Below are 19,397 nucleotides of genomic sequence, written 5' to 3'. Positions count from 1 at the left end.
GGCTGAACTATCTCTTTCTCCTAACCCCATTGTCCTGCCTTCTCCTCATAACCCCCCCGACACCCGTACTAATCAAGAATCTATCTCTGCCATAAAAATATCCACTGACGTGGCCTCCACAGCCGTCTGTGGCAAAGAATTCCACAGATTCACCGCCCAATTTTGCCAAAACGTTAAATTCAGATGATCGGTCAAGTCTAGTTGGGGGATGTGTGTTCTACAGTATCCCACTGTAGCTTCAGACTGCAGCTACAGGGCAGCAAGCACAATTAACAAAGATCCTGGCTGGGGCTGACATAGCTCCACTCAGTATTTGATCTATACCACATCAAACAAGGTGCTGAGTGCGGTTGTAGCCTTCAAAGGTGTCGTGTTCTGTGAAAGCCCTTCTACTGAGCACAACTTTCAGTAATAAAACACAAATGGAGAATTAAACCACAAGCGTACAAATCTTGACTGAGGCTAGAAAACCCCATGGTAGCGAGCCACAGCACCATCGTGCCAGTGAAGGCAGCTAAAATGTACGGGCATCCACTGGACAAGCTGGGCGAGAGAGTAGCAATAACTTTAGACAATACAGACACCAGGTTACCTTCTATGCCCGCACCTCCAGACTCAGGAACAGCTTCATCCCCAGAGCTATCGCCGCTCTGAACCGGCCCTGCTGAATGCCCCCCCCCCCCCCCCCCACCCCCATGAATTGTATTCACGCACATCGACCCGGCACAGACATATTTGCACTTTAGACTGTTTTACTGTTCTTTTTTTTAATAAATCATGTTTCTCGGGGTATCTAAATGTTATTAGTTGTTTAAGTTATGACGATCAGATGGAAGCTGCATACCAGATCTTGTTGCACTTATGTGCAATGACAATAAAATATATTATTATTATTATCCAGAGTGGCAGGCATTGTACCCGTAACTTGCACAATATGCGCTACCATCAAGGACCCTGGCATTTGTCAATGGCGGGCTTGACATTTATAATCTGCTTTGCAAAAGGAACCACTGGTTTAGAGAAGCAACTGCATTCTCAATAGCACTGTGGTTTAGTTTAGTTTAGAGATACAGCGCGGAAACAGGCAAGATCCGTGCCGACCAGCGATCCCTGCACACTAACACTATCCTACACACACTGGGGACAAATTTTACATTTACCAAGCCAATTAACCTACAAACCTGCACGTCTTTGGATTGTGGGAGGAAACCGAAGATCTCGGAGAAAACCCACGTGGTCACGGGAAGAACGCACAAACTCCGTACAGACAGCACCCGTAGTTGGGATGGAACCCGGGTCTCCGGCGCTGCATTCGCTGTAAGGCAGCAACTCTACCGCTGCGCCACAGTGACTGTGGTCTGGTAATGTTCTCAACCAGATCCACTGATCCCTGGGATGGGAGTTTATGGACTGAATTCAAGATGAGGTGCTCCATCCACTCTTCATACAAGACGCACTGAGCACACAAATAAACCAGTGCAGCTCGGTTCAGTGAGAGAGCATGGAAACTGCCTTCGGCCCACTGAGACCAAGTTGACCATTGATCACCCGTCCACACCAGTTCTCCGTTATCCCACCTTCTCATGCACTCCCTGCACACTAGGGGAAATTTACAGAGGGCAGGTAACCTACAAACCCGCATCTCTTTAGGATGTGGGAGGAAACTGGAGCACCCGGAGAAACCCACGTGGTCACGTGGAGAAAGTGCAAACTCCACACAGACAGCACCCAAGATCAGGATCAAACACAGGTCTCTGACGCTGAGAGGCAGTGGCTCTACCCGCTGCTTGTAGATCCACCAAAGTTGTTATCACCTTACTGTACCGAGAGGTTTGCTGCACTCAAAATGGCTGCATGTTGTTCATTTTAACAGCAATAATTCATTTGGATTATCATAAATTTTGAAAACACGATGGGTATTAACAGAAATTTGTTAATGCGGGGAAGAGATTTCTATCATATTACTGGATTTGTATTTTGCAAATGGAAATGTTTCAAGAGTCAGGAAGTGAGTCATTTGTTCCAGACCATCTAGACCTCTTGTTTGTGTGCGTGTGTGCATGCGTGTGTGTGTGCGTATGTGCATGCGTGTGTGTGTGCGTGTGCGCGCGTATGCGTTCGTGTGTGTGTGCGTGTGTGTGCGCGAGTGTGTGCGCGTGTGCGTGTGTGTGTGCGTGTGTGTGCGCGTGCGTGTGCGTGCGAGTATGTGTGCGCATGCGTGTGTGTGCGTGCTTGTGTGTGTGAGCGTGCGTGTGTGTGCGCGCGTGTGTATGTGTGTGTGTGTGTGTGTGCGCATGCGTGTGTGTGTGTGCGCGCGTATGCGTTCGTGTGTGTGTGCGTGTGTTTGTGCGTGTGTGTGTGCATGCGTGTGTGCGCGTGCGTGTGTATGTGTGTGTGTGTGTGTGTGCGCATGCGTGTGTGTGTGTGCGCGTGTATGCGTTCGTGTGTGTGTGCATGTGTGTGTGCATGCGTGTGTGCATGCGTGTGTGTGTGTGCTCGTGCGTGTGTATGTGTGTGTGTGTGTGTGCATGCGTGTGTGTGTGCATGCGCGTGTATGCGTTCGTGTGTGTGTGCATGTGTGTGTGCATGCGTGTGTGCATGCGTGTGTGTGTGTGCGCGTGCGTGTGTATGTGTGTCTGGTCGTGTCATTGGAGACATTTTAGACTTTGGAGATACAGCGTGGAAACAAGCCCATCGGCCCACCGAGTCAATGCTGACCAGTGATCACCCCGTACACTTACACTATCCTACACACACTTGGGACAATGTACAGATGCCAATTGACCTACAAGTCTATAGGAAGGAACTGCAGATGCTGGTTTAAACCAAAGGTAGACACATGAAGCTGGAGTAACTCAGACAGACAGCATCTCTGGAGAAAGGGAATAGATGATGTTACAGGTAGAGACCCTTGTTCAGACTAGACCTGCCCATCTTTGGAGTGTGGGAGGGAACCGTAGCACCCAGAGAAAACGCAGGCAGGTCATGAGGAAAATGTACAAACTCTGCACAGATAGCATCTGTGGTCAGGATCAAATCCAGGTCTCTGGTGCAGCAACTCTAACACTGCGCCACTGTGCTGCCCCCTAATGAGGTTAATGAGGTGTAATGAGGTCAAACACCTATGAGGTTATTGTGGGAGAATTGGTTACAATCGTGCTATCGAAAGCAAGCTATGAGATCCATCCTAGACACAAGATGTTGGAGCAACTCAGCGGGACAGGCAGCTTCTCTGGAGAGAAGGAATGGGTGACGTTTCGGTCCGAGACCCTTCTTCAAACACTGCCCCTTCTTCTATTCTCCAGTACACTGGAAGATGCCTTCTGTCACTGAGAGTTTGACCTCCAGCATCCTGGGTGGCAGCATTACCTTTTGTTATGCTCCTACTCCCTTCCAGGACACCTATACTGAAACAATGCGATGAACCAGGCATTCTGAAAACAGCAGGAAGGTACACAAAAATGCAGGAGAAACTCAGCGGGTGCAGCAGCATCTATGGAGCGAAGGAAATAGGCAACGTTTCGGGCCGAAACCCTTCTTCAGACAAAACGTTGCCTATTTCCTTCGCTCCATAGATGCTGCTGCACCCGCTGAGTTTCTCCAGCATTTTTGTGTACCTTCGATTTTCCAGCATCTGCAGTTCCTTCTTAAACATTCTGAAAACAGCTCTTGACTCATTTCCCATGCAGAAGCTGAACAATATTGAGCAAAATAGATTGTCACATGTTGATCAAGCTATGACTGCTCGCTGGATATCGTGCATTAACTAATGTGATCATTACTGAAGAGTTTCAGACTTGCTTAACACCGAGGGAGGTAAATCACTGTGGCCCTGGCTTGCCTGCACAACGTAAGGCATTGAGTTAGCATTGATACAGTCAATGGCATTGTGCAACATGGGGAGGTCGGCAATCCAAAACCCTTCAAGCAACTATTGGAATACAATTAAATTTGCAGTTTGCTTGTTGCTGTTCGGTCACCTCTGCTGAGAGCATGCCTAGCACAACACGCCTGACATGGTGCTCACCGTAGATACTTGTTCTTGAAAGTTCACCAAAAGAGTTTGAACGGAGGGGAGAGAGAAAAAACAAGAGAGGAATATCAGCGAGGTTTCCTGCTCCCAATCATTGTACGACCACTTCCTGGAGATGATGCATATCTAACGCCAGGTGACTAAAAGCTTTTCATGGCCAGTGATGGTCGCCATGATCTAAGAGGATTGTAAGACACAGTTTGGACATTGATGCAAGGATTGTCCATGTGGGCGCAGCGCAAGGGGGCAGCTGATGGATGTGGAAACAAACTCTGCAAGAAGTCAGCTCGGGTGAACACAGGAGAGAACAATGAAAGGACAAGTGCCTTCAACTGAAAATCAAACCAATTTTGCAATCCATTTTGCAATGGCCTTGAGTCCAACTGTGCTGCACGGCAGTGGCAGGGTGTGTATCAGGCAGGAAGCAAGGCTTTACCACAGGAAAGCTGGAAACTGTCCGTTTCCTGAGGACTGTTTGCATTCAAACTAAATAACACACAGACAGACACCAGCCAACCATTGCCACAGCACCCCTCCACAGCGCAGCCCTCCCCCCCCCCACCCACCCCAACAGTGAGGGGCTTACAACACAGCTTACAAATTGCATCATTTTATTTTTTGTAACTTGGCTTACATCAACTATCTCTTTCCCAACGATCAAGCTGCAAGATTTGCGGTCAAAGCTCTTGTTAAATCATCGATGATCTATTCGCCAAGCGACCAGTGCAGTATCCCGGGCTGCTCACACCTGGCAGCTTCGAGGCACACAGACAAGCAACAAGATAAACATATGCTGAAGGAAACTTGGGGTTTTTTGTAAGGGTAAATAAAGCATCACTGCAGCCCACAGGGGCAGTGTTTAACAATATTCATCAAATAGGAACCGGAATACTGAATTACAGTAGATGAAATATTACTTTCCATCATACCATACCATCATCCAGAGGTGTACAGACACAAGCAGACCAGCAGTGTTTGTTCTGGTGGAGCTGGCAGCAACCTTGCCCGAGATAGAGCAAAGCACAGTGCTGGAGGAACTCAGTACATCAGGCAGCATCTGTGGAGAATGGACAGGCAATGTTGTCCACTGATGCCACCTGAACACCCCCAAATTCCTCCAGCACTGAGTTTTGCTCAAGATTCCAGCATCTGCAGTTCCTTGTGTCCCCCATTTTGCTTGAGATGCTGCCTGTCCTGCTGAGTTACTCCAGCACTCTGTGAAATGTCACCCATTCCTTCTCTCCACAGATGCTGCCTGTCCCGCTGAGTTACTCCAGCACTCTGTGAAACGTCACCCATTCCTTCTCTCCACAGATGCTGCCTGTCCCGCTGAGTTACTCCAGCACTCTGTGAAACGTCACCCATTCCTTCTCTCCACAGATGCTGCCTGACCCGCTGAGTTACTCCAGCTTTTTGCACCCAGTGAATGGTTGGAAGTTGAAGGGAAGTCTGAATGAAGCACAGAAGTGGCCTCACCTGAAGTGAGTAGACACTCCACTTCAGCACCTAATGGGAGGTGACATTTCAGTGCACTGGTGAAGATTAAGTATCACAGCCTATTCTAACTCTTGGCGGTACCTTCATCTACAAAGATTTGCCACCACATCTGGCAACATAAACCCAGATGTGCTGGCAAATCTCTGTACACAAAGGTACCACAAAAAGTTAGAAAAATCATGATACTTATTCTTCAACAATGAAATGTTTTCACACCTTCACACAACCTTATATATCTATCTTCTATGTCACCCATTCCTTCTCTCCAGAGATGCTGCCTGTCCTGCTGAGTTACTCCAGCATTCTGTGTCTATCTTTGGTTTAAACCAGCATCTGCAGTTCCTTCCTGCACACTGTTTGGTCCATAATACTTTGTTGGAAAGATATTGGTTATACAGTGTTTCAGTTGACACTGCGGATGGGGAGAGGCATATAATTAGTGTCAGCACTTTCATACCACTGGTTTCATAAGGCCCTGGCCCACCCTCTGACAACTTGACATCTTTGCTGTCAAACTTCCTTTCATGCAGATGCATGTTAACAGCTTTTTTTTAACTCTTTTTGAAAACCCTTGCAATTTTCACTTCAGGGAGAATAAAGCTTCTCTATAAAGTTTGTTGAGGATAAAACATCAGACAATTATAGTTCAGTTCATACAACGCAAAGCTCCCACGTTAGTGTCAGCAGACCACACATTGAAATAAATAACGACTTAATAAAGGAGTGGCAAGTGACAGACTAGAGAAAATGTTTCCATCGTTGGTGGAGTTGCTGCCTCACAGAATCTGCCTGACCCACTGAGTTACTCCAGCACTTATGTTTTACTCAAGATTCCAGCACCTGCAGTTCCTTGTGTCACTGCCCTTCCCTCTCCGCTCAAGTACAACGGCAGGAAGGGAAGAGGTTTAACTCAAGTCCTTCTGGGGAGGACCTGCAGAATTTATTGGCACCGATACTCCTAGTCACCCATAAGACCCAATTGCTTGTTCAGAAAGCAGAGTCAAGAGAATGGAACTACAGGTGCACAACCTTTTATCCGAACATCCAAATAACGAAAACCTCCGAATAGCGGCCATTTTTTCGGTCCTTGAAGAAAGGTCCTTGAAAACGTTCACCGAGGGCGGCCCACAGAGGTGACAGCGGAACCTCCGGTCGGTCCTCGAAGAAAGGGGAACTAAATCCCCATTCATAAAAGAGAAGGTGAGGGTATATTGCGCGGGAGGGTTAATAATTGACAATCTGCTGCTGCCTGCCCACTGAGTTAAAAAGTTCCCACGGTCACGATAAACAGTGTATCGTGAGTCAGTTTCACCCCACCTACACCCCTCTGCTTCCCGGCCATGTGTGTGACCCCTTCCCTCCCCTCTCCAGCCCATTGCACCGTCGCGGGGGCTTTGCACTGTCTTCACGTCGGCAATGCCAGCAGGTCAGTGACAGTCACCGGAGACGTCAGGACCAATTGGACATCGACCACCAGGCCCACCGCAAGCACGGAGATCCCAGAGACCCACAGCCAGCAGCAGCCCAGCCCCGTTCCAACTCCAGAGGAAAACTACAAACTGGCCGGAGACGTCAGGACCACCAGAAGCCGTTCCCCGAGCTGCGCCCCCTCATCGGGACACCGACCCCCAGGCCCACTGCAAGCACGGAGATCCCAGAGAACCACAGCCAACAGCAGCCCGGCCCAGCCCCGCTCCAACTACAGAGGAACCTGGGTTGCGGATGACGGGGCGCAGCTCGGGGCGTCGTAGAGGCTTTTTCTTCAACAGGGAGCTTTCTGCTGTCCGGCAGAGAAGAAAGGCTCTACAACAAACCTGTCCCCCGCTCGACTCCACGGAGGAGCGTCCATCTGGGGGGGGGGGGGGGGCAGCAACAAGGCGGTAGGACCGCTTACCCAGCGCTCCGCTATCCCGACACCGTGCCGAGCCCAGCCCGCTAGCGCCTGAGCAGCGGGCTGGATCTAAAGCCAAGGAAGAGGCGTCCGGCCAGTGGCTCGGGGAGCGGGTTCCTGTTGGTCCTGACGTCTCCGGCCACCTGCCATCCTCCGGGAACTGTACCGCCCTTGCAGGAGAGTGGGGTTGTTTGCAGTTGCAGAGGAAGGGGGCAAGGGCGGTACAGTTCCCAGTCTCAGCTCCAGTCCAGGGGGGTGGCCGGAGACGTCAGGACCAACGGGACACCAACCCCCAGGCCCACTGCAAGCACGGAGATCCCAGAGACCCACAGCCAGCAGCAACTCCAGCCCAGCCCCTCTCCAACTCCAGAGGAACACGTAGGGGCAGAAGCTGATGGTGTGCAAGGTACGTCTTGTTCTTGGGGTGGCGGATGAGGGGGCGCAGCTCGGGCTCTGGGCAAACTGCCACTTGTCGCCGTAGCGGCCCATCGGGGAGCGGATTCCTCTGGAGTTGGAGGGGGAGGGGGGTATTGTGCTGTTTGATCGCCCCCTGCTATCCCAGGGACAGGGAGACACAGCGGCTTTTTAGACTGGTGGGCAATCACTTCCAAAGTTCTGCCCACACAGTCAGTACACCTCTCCTACACTGCATTTCATACAAACATTTATTCTGCAAGAAAAAACTACATTGAAGACTCAAACTCTTCGAGTAACTGCCGAGATCAAGGCGCAAACTCGCGACCTTGCGGATATGAGCCGAGCACTCTACCACTGAGCCAGCCATTAAAATCTACGCTAAAAAAATTCCATTCCGAAGACCGACAAATTCTGAATTACGAAAAGTGTCTGGTCCCAAGGCTTTCGGATAAAAGGTTGCGCACCTGTAATAGCACTTTCAAACAGAATTACAATCAGCTGCTTCCTTGATGCTAACTAGTGTTATACACTTAAGCTCATAAGTGATAGGAGCAGAATTAGGCCATTTGGCCCATCAAGTCTACTCCGCCATTCAATCATGGCTGATCTATCTCTCCCTCCTAACCCCATTCTCCTGCCTTCTCCCTATAACCCCTGACACCCGCACTAATCAAAGACTTAGGTAATAAAATTCTAAATCCCACAATCGTCAAGTTTGTCATTTTTTGTAACAATTAGCTGTGATTTTCCACTCTACACATTCAGGAACAATAAGAAATTATTTTTACAATGTTCCTTCTCACAACAGGAAGGTTCTTTTCATTAGGCTTTTTCTGTTTAAATTTGAGATAATACTCAAAGACTAAACTACCCCAAAATAGGGAATAACTTCTGCAAAGTGAATGACAGCATTGCTCAAAACAAACCTAGCTCTTTTGACAGCTCAGCTGATTAAGGCTGTGAACAGCTGAGTCCTAAAAAGGAAAGTCTGGACCGATTTGTCTGATATTTCAACTAATTTGAGTCAGGGTGGGAAATCACAACCTAGCACACATCAGTGTGAGACAGGGAGGGGGGAACGAGGGTGGGGGTGGCAGAGTAATCTTTGGGAAGGATCTTGTCATCTCTTTGGAAAGACTTGCTGCAAATGTGGAGGCAGATAAAAATAAATTAGGCTCCAATCACCTCGAAAAGACAATCAGTGACATGACAACATCTAAAAGTGATCCAGAGAGGTAAGAATTAAATGTCAGACATTTTTTATATCTTTCCCAGGGTGGGAATGTCAAAGTCTAAAGGAAACAGCTTAAAGGAGATGTGCAGGGCAAGCTTGTTCTCCATGGAACGTGTTGCCAGGGGTGGTCATAGTCGTACAGCATGGAAACAGGCCCTTCAGCCCAACTTGCCCACGCCGACCAACACTGGTCCCACCTGCCCGCATTTGGCCCGTATCCCTCCAAACTTATCCTATCTATGTATCTGTCCAAATGTTTTTTTTTAAAACATGGCGATGGAGGGAGGTGTTTAAGAGGTGTTTAGATAGGCGCGTGGACATGGAGGGAAATGGATCACATGCAGACAGAGGTTAGTTTAACTTGGCACAGGCACTGGGCCTCTTCCCGTGCTGTACCGTTGTGTGTTCTTTCCTAGAAAAAAAAGCCGAAAAATAAGAAATGAAAGTGTTGTGTGAATGTGTGGCACCATGATTGTGAAATATGTCTTGAAAAAACACCCTGACTCTGCAGGAGGCTCAATATAAGTTGAGCCACAATGATTCACCCATATGTAAAGGTTGTTCTCCCTCCATGTTTCTCCTCTGTTCTGCTGAATATTTTAAGTATTAGTTTAGTTTAGATATACAGCGCGGAAACAGGCCCTTCGGCCCACCGGGCCCATGCCGACCAGCGATCCCCGCACATTAACACTATCCTTCACCAACTAGGGACAATTTTTACATTTACCAACAATTAACCTACAAACCTGCACGTCTTTGGAGTGTGGGAGGAAACCGAAGATCTCGGAGAAATCCCACGTGGTCACGGGGAGAACGTGCAAACTCCGTACAGACAGCACCCGTAGTCGGGATGGAACCCGGGTCTCCGGCGCTGCATTCGCTGTAAGGCAGCAACTCTACCGCTGCGCCACCGTTTACTTCAGGTATCCAGCTACTGTTCAGTTCAGTATCTCTCAGTTCCGTCAGCTAGGATACTCTGGCTGAACACAACAAGCTGCAGATGCTAGAATCTTGAGCAAAAAATAAATAAAGTATTGGAGGAACTCAGCGGGTCAGGTAACATCTGTGCAGGGAAAAGGACAGAGACATTTTGGGATGGGACCCTTCTTCAGACTGGAGACTCCTCATAAGGGATAGGAGTAGAATGACGTCATTTGGCCCATCAAGTCTACTCTGCCATTCAATCATGGCTGATCTATCTCTCCCCCCCCATTCTCCTGCCTTCTCCCCACTGCTTCTGACACCTGTACTGAGACTGTAGATGCTAGAATCATGAGCAACTGGTGAAACATTGTGTAGTGAAATGGACAGAGGACATTTTGGGTCAGGGCCCTTCTTCAGACTTTGTTGCAGTAGATAAGACATTCTTGTCGGCCACCCCCTTCCCCGCAACATTAAACACATGTTCTCTCACTGTTCCAGTTCTGATGAAGGGTCGTTGTTGCAGAAAGTTGTGACCACTGCCCAGTCCATCATCGGCTCTGACCTCTCCACCATCGAGGGGATCAATCGCAGTCGCTGCCTCAAAAAGGCTGCCAGCATCATCAAGGACCCACACCATCCTGGCCACACACTCATCTCTCCGCTGCCATCAGGTTGAAGGTACAGGAGCCTGAAATCTGGTACATCCAGGTTCAGGAACAGCTCCTTCCCCACAGCCATCAGGCTATTAAACTCACCATCAAACAAACTCTGAACTATAACAGCCTATTGCACTTCATCTGTTTATTTATTTATGTGTATATATATGGTCTATGCTATATAGACACACTGAACTGTTCTGTATTTATGCTTACTATATCGTGCTGCAGCAAGCAAGAATTTCATTGTCCTATCGACGACACATGACAATAAACTCTCTTGACTTGACTTGACTTGACTACATTGAGCTCTGCTTCACCCTCCACAGATGTAGCCGGACATGTTGGGCAGCCTCAACAATATGTTCTGTTTTTATTTCACAATCAGAATAACCAGGGTCTGTAAGAATACAGCCAGTTGTGCAGCTGCTGTAGCAATTCCACCAATACCACAGATGTTATCTGCCATGGTAGTTTGTACGATACCTTATCAAAAACATTTTGAAATTTGAGGTAGAACTTTGTACCAACCGAGCATTATCTCGAAAATTTAGACACAACATTTCCGCAAAATTACATTCAGCAATTCTGATTAACTCCTCTGTCCTGTTGATCACAAATAATCTCTCTGTCTCCACTAGAACCAGCCCCTTGATCATTCAAATTTATACTTTAATACCTTTGGTGAATCTTGAAAATAAGCAGCTTCAACACTTACAATGATTGAGTCAAAGATGCACAAAACTCATCTACAGGAATGAACGTTGGAATCATTCATGGAACTGCGATCAACTGGGAGACAAATGTTGACAAGAACTGAGCATCATTACTCAGTTGCTCAGAATGCCTGTAAATAGACAATAGACAATAGGTGCAGGAGTAGGCCATTCGACCCTTCGAGCCAGCACCGCCATTCAATGTGATGATGGCTGATCATCCCCAATCAGTACCCCGTTCCTGCCTTCTCCCCATATCCGCTGACATGTAGGGATGTCCTCCAATGCTGTTCCTTTACAGTATCTGATAGCCAGTTCCACAGTAACATTTAGCAAGGCCAGGCAGCAAACTATCCATCACAAAGTACAGGAAAATAGCAGCTGGAATATGCCTTCGAGCCTGCCCCATCATTCAATATGATGCAGGCTGATCTATGCTGGTCTCAATTCCTCTGCTGAGCCATTCAAAGTCTAGCAGCATGAAAACAGGTCCTTTGGCCCAACTGGTCCATGCCGTCCAAGATACCCCATCTAAGCTAGTCCAATTGGTCCACTTTCGGGCCCTCTAAACTTTTCCTATCCATGTACGTATCTTTTAAATGCTGCTAAATAGCTGGCTCAATAGCTCACCTGATAGCTTGTTCCATACACCCACCACCCTGTGAGTGAAAATGTTGCCTCTCAGCTTCCTATTAAAACTTTAACCCTATACTTGATTCCCCTATCCTGGGTAAAATACTTCATTCACCTTATCTTTTCCCCCATTCCTCTCTCACTATTCTTTGAACTAAACTGCGAATGATCCTGCTTCCACCAGCCAAGAAATCTTCCAGAGATTCAACAACCTCTTGTTGTAGATTTCCACATACCTCAGTTTTAACTGTCCCGCCCTTTATCATGTCATTATGTTCTCCTGTCCGAGACTCTCCCACTCATGAAAACACCCCAACATCTATGCTATCAAGCTATATTGATCTATGCTACCAAGCCTCCTTTGGATACATTTGAATTAGGTCACCTTCATTCTTCTAAACTCCAAGGAATACAGGTCAAAATATCTGATTTTTTTTTTGGTAAGACAGCCCTCTCATCCCGGGAGTTAGCCTGGTGAAGCTTCCATGCCACCGTATCTTTTTTTTTAGGTGAGGAGACAGTATTCCTGGTGCGGGTTCAACAACACCCTGTACATTTGTAACAAAACTTCTCTATGATCAGGCATCCAGAAGGAATTTGGGATGGTGGGAAAAAATAAATGATTTAAAGAATTGTCACAAGAATTGAATGTACAATCAGGTTAAGTTGTTGACTGAACAAATGGCAGTAAAGTGTTACATTTCAATCAACGTGGCAATGACTCATGGTTCAAGAGTTACATTTCTGTGTTGTAACTTTGAAGCGTTGCGCTGTTTCAACAGTTCTTTGCCCACAGATTGACAAAAATCTCCTATCACATGCCTGTGGTTTATTTTGCTAAATTATGCTAACCTCACATTGAAGAGGATACCCTATAAACATGCTGGTGTTTCCTACCTACTGCTCTCACCTTGGGTCGTTAGTTTATATATACGGCATGGTGCCTTCCTGTACATTATTTACCTGCTTATATGTTAAAAAATCACCAGATTTCCAGGCATTATGAAGGATATAATGTAAACAAAATAATTTATGCTTAAGTCATGGTTATCTGCACAAAGATGAAAATCAATATATTTTGCAGCTCAGAACCAGATTGTCATTTATCAGAATCTTGCAGAAAGATACATTAAAAAAAAGATGTCTTGCACAATTTACAATGTTCTGATGACACTGCCTATTGTCCATTTGCAGGACCCTGCACAACATAGCAATCTGAACCCAGGCCGATACCTGGAGCGCTGTGACATGGGGGTAAAATATGCCCACCCTCAGGAGCCAAGAATGGTGCTAAATCTTGGAGGATAGAATTGTGCCACTAATTTTGTTTCTGTATATAATTCTGAGCCTCCTCCTCCTCTGTTCTAATTACTAACGCAAGCTCAATAAGACATGGCTACATTTAAAAATGGATGTCCCACTGAAACGTTAGGGTTGGTTCCCATTTGAAGGAACGGGTGGTGTTTCAGGTCGAGACCCTTCTTCAGACTATCCCGCTGAGTTACTCAGCACTTTGTATCCATCTTGGAGATATTCTTCCCATGCACCAACCACAACAATCCTTTCCATTACACAGAGAGCATATTATGGCGTTGATAGACACAAAATGCTGGAGTAACTCAGCGGGTTGGATAGAAGGAATGGGTGACGTTTCAGGTCGAGACCCTTCTTCAAACTCGGTAACCAAAACGTCACCCATTCCTACTAGCCAGAGATGCTGCCTGTGTTTAGTTACTCCAGCACTTTGTGTCTATCTTCGGTGTAAACCAGCATCTGCAGTTCCTTCCTACACACTAATATGTCATGGCCATTTAAAAAATCTTGGCATTCTATGATCTCTCTCTTGTGAGAAGTAGATATTTCAATGGGGTAATATGGTTCCCATCGTGACTAAATATCAACAAGTAAATGCTTCCCTTTTTGTGCTTTTAGTTTTTACTCATTCCTGGAAGCAAAATACCATTGTATTATTTTAGTTCTCTTTCACAATTATGTATATTACATTCCCAGGCTTATTTCTCTTTCTACTGTTGCTCCCTGACGTTGCACATCATTCATGTCAAAAGATAGACGAGAGAAAATGTTTCCATAATTGGGTGACATGGTAGCGCAACGGTAGAATTGCTGCATTACAGAGCCAGACAACCAGGTTCAATCCCGACTACACCGGTTTAGAATTTACATATTCCCTCTGCCACTGTGTGGGTTTTCTCTGGGCGCTCTGGTTTCCTCCCACACTCCAAAAGGACGTGCAGGTTTGTACGTCAACTGGCTTCTGCATATTGCCCCTGGTCTTGGATAGACCTAGTGTATGGGTGGGTCACTGTCGGTCGGCACGGACTCAGTGGGACGAAGGGCCTGTTTCCACACTGTATCTCTAAAACTAAAATTGATCTAAAATTCCAGTGAATGCTATTTATTCTATGGCCAAACGAGATGAGGCTTTGCGAGGCTAGTCCTGTGATTAAGAAATACTTGTCACATGGAACGCTAGCTGAATCACAAGCCACTCTGGAGTGTGTGTGTGTGTGAGATGTATACATTCCATTTCATGGCTATTGTGATCAAGCATTATCAGCTTCTTTTCATTCACCATTGTGAATGGGGGAGGAGGAGGAGGTGGAGGAGGCGTGGATGGGGAAGAATACGGATCACTTGTAGGCAGAGATTAGTTGGGGACACCGTGGTGGGCATTGACATTGGGGCGGGAGTACCTGTTATTCTGTACTCGTGCCATAAAAAAAGTCTCATTTGTAATTTTCTCCCATCCTTTCTATGAGGTGGCAACCCAGACAATAAATTAGAGGCGTGTGTCTGCCAGCTCTTCACTGGAACCAGACTGTTGGCAAGATGAGTTATGGATACAAAATCTCTTTTATAGAATGCAGTTTTGGAACCATCTTCACTTTGACATCTACCCATCAGTCTTCCCCCTCAGACGTCTGGCTTGCCAAAATTAAGTCAATTCAATGACATAACTTGCCAGAGAAATCCACTCCTGGCTTCCTGGCCCTGCTCTACACTAGTGTTAACCTCAGTTACAAAAATGTTTCACATTGAACTAACAGGCCTGTCCCATTGTACGAGCTAATTCAAGAGTTCTCCCGAGTTTCCCCTGATTCGAACTCGGAGAATTACGGTAATGGCCGCTTGTGGGTGGGTACTCGGGGCTCTCGTGGACATTTTTCAACATGTTGAAAAATATTCACGAGTCTTCACGAACTTACCGTGTTTCCCGAGTACCTGCCGTTAGCGTTACGAGCCGCTAAGAGACGTCCCGAGCTCCGACGTACCTGCAACGTACATTCTACGTGCTTACCACGAGTTTGTTTGTTTTTTTAACTCAGGAGAGCTCTTGGGTAAACTCGTATAGTGGGACAGGCCCATAACTGTTCAGTAAGCCCGACGAATTCTTGCAGCTGAATTAACTTGCAACTTTCCAACTAAAACAGTAAGATCAAGTCTTCTCTGAATCACACAACCTATATAACCGCTTATATGCCCGGCTGAATCAGGCAACAAAATCATCCTACCAACAACTAGAGAGGAGTTCCGAGCTAGCTCATTGGAGATCTGTGGACTATCTTTAATCGGACTTTACCTTGCACTTCACATTATTCCCCTTATCATGTATCTGTACACTGTGGACGGGTCGATTGTAATCATGTATTGACTTTCTGCTGACTGGTTAGCGCGCAACACAAGCTTTTCACTGTACCTCGGTACACGTGACAATAAACTAAACACATAAATAACATTGTGCGTGGTTTATAGGTTCAAGCTATTCATCCATAAAGCTTATTTTGCAAAGTCATGGAGACAGGGTTGGGGAGGAGAAAGAGAATGCCAAAACTCACCTGTGATATTTCCAGGCAAGGTAATTTGCCAACCTGGGCTCCAGTGAAACCATACACTGAATTGGCACTCACTTTCAGTGCTAGTTGTCGACCATCCAGCACCTTTTGTTTGAATGGGTCTGTCTCTTTCTTTAGTTCTGTCTTTGCCCTGGGAAAGGAGGAGGTGAAAAGATAGACAGAAGCACACAGCTTTAGTTTTAGGTTTGTTTTAGTTTAGTTTAGAGATACGGCGCGGAAACAGGCCCTTCGGCCCATCGAGTCCGCACCGACCAGCGATCCCCACACATGACACCACCCTACACACACTAGGGACAATTTGACATTTATACCAAGCCAACTAACCTACAAACCTGTACATCTTTGGAATGGGGAGGAAACCGAAGAATGTGGGAGAAAACCCAGCAGGTCACGGGGAGAAGGTACAAACTCCACACAGACAGCGCCCGTAGTCGGGATCGAACCCGGGTCTCCGGCACTGTAAGTGCTGTAAGGCAGCAACTCTACCGCTGCAACACCGTGACGCCCTCGAACTACGTTACAAAAAGCGTACTACGCACTCTTCTTATTGCTACGGGCATGCTTGAACAGATCCCAGATCGGAAAATTGAAAGTGTCACTTCATTAGGAGAATTATCTTAAAGTGCACCCACAACAAATCTCCAACATATTCAGCATAAACGGGTAACTTCAACCAAAGATCCAGCTATAAATCAATGGATGAAACCAAGTGGGGGAGAGTCATTATTTCACAATGAGGCACTTTACAGGAAGATGTATCCAACACAGACAAGAACATTTGCGGCTTATAATTAGTGAAAAGAGCTTTTATTTTTGTCAGAACAACCACCCCAGCACTACCAAGAATCACAACTCGTTTCATTTCCTTCTCCTTCCAACACCAATAAAACCTAAGTGATATTCAGTCCTGACTCAAGATGGGCAGCCACCCCTATCAGGTTAACTTTCCATGCCAGGTCCTATAAGCATGGTTCTAACCACAATGTAGTCTTTGACCCAGAATAGGGGAACCAAGAACAAGGGGACACTGGTGAGAGGGGAAAGATTTAATAGGAACCTGAGAGGCAACTTTTTCCATGCAGTGATCTGCCAAAGCAGGTAGTTGAGGTAGGTACTATAACAACATTTACCACGCCTTTGGACAGGTACATGGATAGGAAAGGTTTAGGGGGATATGGGCCAAACGTGGGCAAGTGGCACTAGTGTAGATGGGGCTTCTTGGACGGCATGGGCATGTTGGGCCAAAGGGCCTGTTTCATCAACCATTCCAAACAGGTACGGCAGGTACTTTAAAACTTTGACCGCCGGCCTGCGGCCTTCACCAGCCTGAAGCCGCGGTCTCTGGTTGGGAAGAGCCGATCCTGGACTCACCTTGACTTTGACTTTGTCCCTTACCATCTGGACGCCCGCAGCAACGGCTGTGGAGGGTGGTGGTCCCGACCACGGGGGAAAATGGAGGAGGACTGGCCAAGCTCTGCCTTCCACCACAGTGATGAATGCTGTGGTGGATGTTTGTGTAAATTTTTTATTGTGGTTGTGTTCTTTATTATTGTACCGCTGCTGGCAACACAAATACCACCGACCTTGGTTGTGTGGCAATTAAATTATATCTATCTATCTATCTATCTAGATGGTTTAACAAAGACCAGGGATCAACACACACAAGGTGTGAAACAAATGGATTAGAGATTGTAAAGTGTGAAGCTAGAGGATGGAAGAGGTGCAAAATGTTTAGGGATGTAGGTGGAAGGGGATGGGAGGGGAGACCGGTGCAAGGTCAGCTGTACTCACTTTTTCCTGGCCGTCAGAAGATTTTCCAGAATCTCTGGAAGAAGACCCTTTCTGACTGATGCCTTGACGAACTGATCGCCTGTTGGAGTCTTAATGAATTTGTCTGAAGAAATACTTGGGATAGGAAAGGGGAAGAGAAGAAAGGAAATTAGAACACATTCTTCAGAAGTCTTCCATTAAAAAAGTGTGAGCATCAAATGTATCATTTAATTATTATTCCACTATTCTAGTCTTACCACAACGGGATTCCAAGCCTCCTTTTGCAACGGGAGATTTGGCCAAGTACATTTATTTTGTACTTCCCCAACGGCCCAGTGTTCCGTACAACTCAAAATTACAACTAAAAAATCTCTTTATTGAATTGAAGGTACAGCATGGAAACAAGCCCATCGGCCCACTGAGTCCACGCCGACTACTGATCTCCCCTTCAGGTGAAATCTATATTATCCCACTATTCATCCACTCGCCCACACACCAGGGGGGGGCAACTTTACAGAGGACAATTAACCTACAAACTCGCAGGTCTGTGGAATGCGTGAGGAAACCAGAGCACCTGGACGAAACCCACACGGTAATAGGGAGGATGTGCCAACTCAACACAGACAGCACCCCAAGCTCAGGATTGACCCTAATTCCCCGGCACTCCCCGAGACAGCAGCTTTACCACTGTGTCGCCACAGTAACATCAGGTCCCTTCAGATCTCTTTCACAAGTCAGCCATTTTTAGGAAAAGTGAAGGGTCCCAATAAACTGATTGCAGCAACTCTGGATTACAGAAAGTATGGATCAACTACCAGGTAAATCACTAGTCGATGGCTTCTTTCTCTCTGTGAGCGACCGGACAAGGTCCATCAAGGCCCTTATAATCGAACAGGCACTCATGTGGAGTTTAGATTAATTTAGTTTAGAGAACAGGCCCTTCAGCCCACCACGTCTGCACTGACCAGCGACCCCCACATATTAACACACACCAGGGACAATTTACATTTACACCAAGCCGATTAACCTACAAACCTGTACGTCTTTGGAGTGTGGGAGGAAACCGGAGCACCCGGAGAAAACCCACGCAGGTCACTGGGGGAACGTACAAACTCCGTACAGACAGCATCCGTAGTCAGGATCGAACCCGGGTCCCTGGCGCTGTGAGGCAGGAACTCTACCGCCGTGCCACTCGTGCCGTATGTATAGGAAGGTAGGCGCAAAACACTGGAGTAATTCAGCGGGACAGGCAGCGTCTCTGGAGAGAAGGAATGGGTGAGGTTTTTGTGGTCGAGACTCTTCTTCAGACTGAGAGTCTGAAGACGGTATCAGCCACATCAGTAAAATTGCACAGGGGGATCGAGAAAGAAGAATGGTTGTTTCAAGGGGGCTCTGGAGACAACACTCTCAGTAATGATGGGCAGCGCAGCAAGAGGGGGAGGTCAGGCAAACTGGGTCGACAATTCTACGGAGGTTTATACCCGACCCAGCCACCTCTGCAAATCAACAGGATGATCACACCACATAACATGCACAGAGCCATCTTTGCAACAGCTGCACAACGCACCTGTACTTGTCCACAGCCCCTGGCCTCAGCAGAGTGGTGTAACACAGGTTATGTGCCATCATTATGGATGGGTACAGGGAGGAGAAATCCAGGGTGGCAATTGGAACATCATAATAACTGCAGAAGAAAACCACAATTAAATTAAAAATGTGTCAGGATATAGAATAAATTGGAATAAAAGCGA

General features: G+C 46.9%; 1 protein-coding gene across 1 annotated transcript in view; it reads right to left on the bottom strand.

Moving 5' to 3' along the window:
* pold1 (DNA polymerase delta 1, catalytic subunit) overlaps positions 1-19,397 on the bottom strand; it is a 114,052-nt gene that overhangs the window by 43,049 nt on the left and 51,606 nt on the right. Inside the window, exons 14-16 of the mRNA XM_033013117.1 lie at positions 19,214-19,330; positions 17,668-17,781; positions 15,859-16,006 (exon numbers count right to left, since the gene is read on the bottom strand). Coding sequence (XP_032869008.1) covers positions 15,859-16,006; positions 17,668-17,781; positions 19,214-19,330 — 379 coding nt within the window. The remainder of the gene's footprint in view (positions 1-15,858; positions 16,007-17,667; positions 17,782-19,213; positions 19,331-19,397) is intronic.

The sequence above is a fragment of the Amblyraja radiata genome, chromosome 38 (assembly GCF_010909765.2).
Source record: "Amblyraja radiata isolate CabotCenter1 chromosome 38, sAmbRad1.1.pri, whole genome shotgun sequence".
In the NCBI taxonomy this organism is placed as follows: domain Eukaryota; kingdom Metazoa; phylum Chordata; class Chondrichthyes; order Rajiformes; family Rajidae; genus Amblyraja; species Amblyraja radiata.
This window is presented reverse-complemented; position numbering and strand designations above follow the sequence as displayed.